At 51.4% G+C, this 6,000-nt stretch overlaps 2 protein-coding genes across 2 annotated transcripts; both read right to left on the bottom strand.

Moving 5' to 3' along the window:
* Positions 1 to 110: 110 nt before the first annotated feature.
* On the bottom strand, positions 111 to 365 carry PHYSODRAFT_535089 (hypothetical protein; the record flags this gene model as incomplete). The annotated part of the gene is made up of 1 exon (XM_009541320.1): positions 111 to 365. A coding segment is annotated over one exon (255 nt), but the record flags the coding sequence as incomplete, so codon positions are not given.
* Positions 366 to 4,856: 4,491 nt separating this feature from the next.
* Positions 4,857 to 5,243, bottom strand: PHYSODRAFT_308019 (hypothetical protein; the record flags this gene model as incomplete). Its single annotated transcript, XM_009541319.1, has 1 exon — positions 4,857 to 5,243. The coding sequence occupies one exon, from the start codon at positions 5,241 to 5,243 to the stop codon at positions 4,857 to 4,859; it is 387 nt and encodes a 128-aa protein (XP_009539614.1).
* Between the last annotated feature and the right edge of the window lie 757 nt (positions 5,244 to 6,000).

The raw sequence follows: 6,000 nt of genomic DNA, 5'->3' as shown, positions 1-6,000 counted from the left end.
CTTGTTCCATCAACGAAGGTCACTTGCAGCACCCCTGTATGAGTGGCCTTATTCCACGTGTAGCCCACTACCACACCGTAATCCCATATCTTAGGCTGTCCTTCGGGCACCCGAGCAATGCACAGGGCGCACCCGACGTACGTCCCAACCCCGCTTAATGCTTCTTCCTCTGTCACGGCGCGCATTTCCAATTCCGAGGCTTCTCGCTGAATTGCGAGCGTCCCGGCGTCGGCCCACCGCCCTCTCGCCACACGTTCCACTTCAATCTTTCCTCTCTGCGCCTCCGAGATCGCCTTGCCATAGGCATAACCCGCTGTATCCAGGGTGTCCGGCCTGAAGAACGCGTACTTGTTCGAAGTAGCCATAATGTCGTCTGCTGGCAGCTTCCGTAAGGCAACACGAAAGGTCGGGGTGGCTGGAGGTTGATGAGAAGCGGAGGAAAAGAGAAACTGAGCTCGGCTGTCTGTCCAGCCTTCCTCTTAAGACTAAACTTTGCCTACAAATTTTTTCAGGCAACCTTCTCGTGATCCGAAAAAGCAGCCTTCCTCGTTCGACTGTAACGTCTTCGACATCTTGTCCGTGGAAGCCGAACATTGACTCTAACCTCCCGGTCTAATCCACTACCAGTCGAGAACCTCCGCCAAAGTGGTCGCGCTGTTTGCGAGAAGGCCAAACTTCGTCCTCAATGAAGCAAGGTAACCGGGATCGTTGAAGACCGGTAAATCAAAGACGGGGAGATGTTTTACACCCTCAGCTGCAAAAGCACCGAGTCGTTTTTCCTGAAGTTGAGCCAAACGCCTTGATTCAGCCAACAAACTCCTTAAATCACAGAGCAGTCCGCCTTCACACCATCTTGCCGTGACTTGGTGGACAGCTCGGCATCGAGAGCGTATGTCCTGCTGAAGTGTAATGATATCTTCTGTATAGTGGGGAGTGATCGAACGGGAGACCCAAAGGAAGCCTGTGGCTCGAATTGAATCTCGGATGGTAACGGGAGCCGCCAGCTTCCAGCTCGGAGAGACATGGGTACGGCGATCAATCCCATTGGGGCCTAGTATGTCACCGATAGTTCGGACAATACGTGAAGTTGAAGTAGACCACTCGCCCACAACATGGGCGCTTAGCGCGTGTAGCTCCTTTTGAAAGTTCGGCATTGCTAACCCCCCACGTTTCCGTGGTAGTTCTAGGGCTTCGCAGCTTGCCTATCCACAAATTTTGGTTGTTGGTCGTGCAAAGGAGCTATGCCAGATGAAATTTCGCATCCGCATCTCTGCTTCCCTGGCGATACGCGATGTCGGCCATGCATGCTGGGCTACATACAGCAGTTTGGGCAAGATTATTGCATTGGCGATGTCGACTCGCTGCATAGCGGAGTTTGTCTTGTCAATCGCCAACGCAAGACGTGAAGATAGAGCCGAGAAAGCTCTTTTCCAGGCTTCAGCAGTGGTACCCAGAGTTCCAGCCCAGTGACCAAGATACCTGCACGCAGGTTGGGCGGAGATTGGTCCTGAAATGCTATCGGTAGTGTTGGAATTTTGGTTCGCATTGCTCAGCGGAATCGCAACGGACTTCGCAACATTGACTCTTAGCCCGGAGACGTCCGAAAAACGCTTGACAGCTGCGATGATTCTGTCTTGCATTGCTTTCTCACGAATGTAAATAGCTGTATCATCCGCGTAACCAGCTACGTGAAGTCTAAAGGAGCCCTGTAATCCCACTAAATCCAGACCACACTCTTCTGCTGTGAACTCCAGCTCAACGTACAGCAGATCGACCGCAAGAATGAAAAGGAGCGGGGCTAGAGGGCACCCTTGCCTAATTCCTCGCGTGACGGAGATCGGCTCAGACGGATAACCATTGCCGAGGAAGATTGCGAAAGTGTCGGCATGAGTTGCGTCCACCAGCTGAATGAATTTAGGCGGGAAGCCTTTGGCCTTGAGTACCGCCAGTAGAAACCGACGGTCTAACGTGTCGTAGGCCTTTGCGAAATCCAGTAAAAGTGCCTGCGCGTTGGCATACTTCGCGCTGGAGTTACAAACCTTCTTGGCCGCCTCAAAAAGTTCGATTGCAGTGTGAATTCTGCGTCCAGGTACAAAACCAAATTGAGTGTCGAGAACCAGAGAACCTATTCGAGTCCGTAGCCGCTTCGTAAAAAATTTAGTGAGCACTTTGTAGTAAGCGCAATGGGTCGATAGTTGAGGGGATCCGTTGGGTCACCTTTCTTCTTGATACTAAAGATGTTTCCTTGCTGGAAGCTCTTGGGAAAATACCAGCATCCATCCACTTGTTGAAAAGAGTAGTCAAAATGGGGCGGAGTTGCTCCGAGTGGTCCTTGTACCAATCATTCCCAAGCTTATCTGGCCCTGCTGCTTTTCCACACTTACACTTCTTTATTACCGCCCCCACCTCGTCTTCTGTGATGATGGCGTCCATTTCGGAAAGATCGAACTTCTCCCAACGCGACTTCATCCTCGACACGTAGCCATCTATGTCCTCACAACTGATGTCCTCTTTTGTCATAATGGGGAACCATGCGTCCGCAAGAATGTTGGCTTTGTCGTTGGGGTTTCGCGTGGGATTTCCGCTCGCAGGCTTCAGCTGGTGAATAATATTGTCTCCAAACCGAGTACTGATCCTACGAAAGCAAAACTTCGACGATGAACGATCACTCCATGTATGATTCCTCGTTAACCTTTTCCGTCGAAGGTTTCGAATTGCCTTCAGCTGGTTGAGAAGTTCATTGCGTTTGAGGAAAAGCGTGGATTGTTGGTCGGCCTCACAATTGCGTAACTTCCGCATCACTCGTCGGATGCGCTGTCTGAATCCTTTCGCCACTTTGCGTCTGCATTGTCGTTTTAGATGCTTGAGCTCTTTGCATAAATCTCCTTTGAATTGATCCCACTTTGCTGCAAGAGCAGAACCGTCTCCGGCATCTTCGCAGCATAGCTCCTTGCTGAAGGCTGTCAATCTTGTAGCAATGAGGTCATTCGCTGCGGCCGTGACGAAAATCGGCATCGGGTAAATCGGCGATTGGCGCTTTATTCGTATCGGATTTTTCGGCGATTGAAGATGCATCGTGACTCCGTAGTGGTCTGATTCGAGGGGACACTTGCACTTTTCAACACTTCTGACCCACTGCTGCATTTCAGCAGAGATGTACCAGCGATCAATTCGACTAGAACCTTTCTGCCTGTGAGCCAAGTTGTAGAAATACGTGTGGAACTCGCTGGCGAAGGCGTTTCTAGTGATCGTATTGATATGACGAGGTTTAAATTGCTCCACCGCATCGACAATACTGCTTTGTTCAATCCAAGTTTGTAGTTGCGCACGTCCAGCATCTCCCTTCTGCGATGATGTGCGTCTGTCGAGAGTGCGGTCAATCACGCAATTGAAGTCGCCTCCAGCGATCACCTTAGCCCCTTCCGGCACGGGGACATCTTTCAGCTGAATAAAAAATTGTTTTCTGGCACTTGGGTCTGCCGGCGCCAACAGCTCCCTCCTTGCAGTTTACACTGGATAAATTGACGGTATGCAGTCCATAACTCCTCTTTCCACGGCCTCGCGTCTCGAACTGCTCCGTACGGGTTAACTAGGATACCAACCCCTCCATGCCTTGCACGCTCGGAAGCACTTCCTGCATGGGCTGGAGACCAAAATGAGGCTACGCTTTTGGCTAACCCCTTGAAACCCCAAACAGCTTTATACTGACGCTCTGCAAATGCCGACTCCGATACATCCAGGTATGTTTCTTGCATGAGGACTATGTCGTTGGCACCATTCCGGTGTTGTTCTCGCAGGCCTTGAAAAAGCTGGGGTAGCTGGTTAATATAAGATGCAAGGCCCCCAACATTGTAGGTGGCCAGTCCATATGTAAAATTATCCGCGGCAAGTCGACGCGATGTTGCTTGTCGTGGCGGTAAATCAAAAGTAATACGTGTCCTTCGGTTGACTCGAGAGCGCTGAAAGAGATGCTGCACCTGACGTGCGCGATCTTGTTCAGGGACTCTAGAGTAAAAATCTCTGATCGAAGCCTGGACAGGACTTCGTCGAGATCTCGATCCCCCTTCACCCATTAGAGATTCGGCGAAGCTGCCGATAAGTCCACATTGGCATTACCGGTGCCCGCAGCCCCTTCGGAGTCTTTTGCTTCATTGTTCTGTGCATTCACACAAGCGAGACTCTTATGGGCTTTTCGAACCGCGTGATTTGCCGACAGAGTAATTGATCTTATGTCCGTGTTGCCCCTCGGCGGCCGAGTCAGTCCGTATGAATGCAGGAGGTCGTCATGGCGGCCTGCCATCAAGTCGTATGCCTTTGGATCGTTCAGCCCTTCAGATGCGCTGTCAGGGTATGTCACCGCTTGGAAATGCTTACTGTCTCCTTCCCTCTTGAGTACTATGACAACTGGTTGTACTTCTGCTCTACGCAAGTCTTTCAGCATTTGTACAGGATTGCCAGTGTTGAGATTTTCAAAGTACGGGAACTCGGCACTGTTGCCGTCCTCATCAGGCTTCGGCTTGTAGGAGTACATGCCCAGATATGCACTTCCAGTTTCGTGCACATCAACGACGTAAATCGGTTCTCGGAGGAAAGAGCTGCCCCTTTAAGTACCGTGTGGCTTACCCAGCACTTTTTAGGCACAGGGACGTCGACATTACGCTTACGCTCCGCGTCCCAGTAGAGCGCGAGATTTTCCGTAGTAGGTTCCTTTGCAGTTTCTTGTGGTCCCAAGTATGTGGCTCCGGGTTCTGTCTTTACGTCAATTGCCCGGGTATCCACCAGGTATTGAAACTTTGCAAGGAGGACGTTCAATATCTTCTTCTTCATCAGGGTGGCTTCCACGACTTGTTTGGAGGTCAGTTGGAGGGAGTCCTCGTGTATGTTGTGCATGGCAGCAAAAAGCGCTGACCAGCCGCATTGGCCATTTGCCTCCACGTCGGTGATAGACCCTCCCCTCCCAACGCCTCCAACCACAGCTGTAGAGGATAGTGCATTTCAGTTGGCTTCACTCCGGTAATACTGACATCGTCATCGTTGTTCGTTACATGCAATGTGTCTTGCGTAGTTGGTTGATGTTGAGCAGCCTCAGTTTCCGATGTCACTATCTCAGCCATGTCAATATCGCTAAAATCGGCTTCGGTACTGGACTCCGCAGCCGGTAGCACTTCAGCCCAGGATATAGGCAGCGCTTCCTTCTTGGGCGAGACGAGGGCTGGCTCCGCATTAGCGCTTACTGATCTCATTTTGACATCTTCAACTTGTGATGGTCCGATCATCGGTCCGGTGGAGGTTGGCCGGGCTTCAACCCGTAGCGTATCGTAGAGAGAAAGTTGCTTAGTAGCTTTCTTGGCTGGCTTCGATCTAGCTGCGGGCAAAGCCACTGAGCAGCTGTTCGAATTGGATCCTTGTCGTAAAATTTTTACCTCTCGTCGCGCTGAGCGTTGCTGGGTTGAGGAGGCTTTACGAACGGCGTCCTTATCTGTCGTTGCGTCTGTACACCCAATTTCCGAGCCCTCGCTGTGAGTCTCAACTTCCTCACTGACTGCAGTGTTGGCCCGTGCTCTCTTCAGTGGTGAAAGCTTTGAGGGCGGCACAGCTGGGGCTTCCTCTCCAGTCGAAACAGTCTGAGGCGAGGCAGGTTGGGGCGCGACTGATCCAGGGTCTGAGAGTGACACATCGTTTTCTGTAGGTGGAGCAGCCCTCTTCTCTTCCTGGTAAATGCTGTCTAATTCCATATCGATGTCGTTCGCACAGTCTGCATGCTCCTCTTCTGCCCTAGGCTTCAATTCAGCTGAGCTATGGTCCCTCTTGGACACACAAGACGGCGAGGCACTCGTTCCTGGTGATTCTGCTGCAGTTCCTGAGGGGGATGTCTCGCTCATCCGGTCAAAAAATTGCAGAAGCTGGTCAAGGCTCCGGATATTTTCCAATGATTCTGCGTCATCATGTGCTACGGGAAGCGCATGAGACCAGGATGGAATCTTCAGCGTACGTTTCGCC

Source organism: Phytophthora sojae (assembly GCF_000149755.1).
Source record: "Phytophthora sojae unplaced genomic scaffold PHYSOscaffold_21, whole genome shotgun sequence".
NCBI classification, from domain to species: Eukaryota; Oomycota; class Peronosporomycetes; order Peronosporales; family Peronosporaceae; genus Phytophthora; species Phytophthora sojae.
This window is presented reverse-complemented; position numbering and strand designations above follow the sequence as displayed.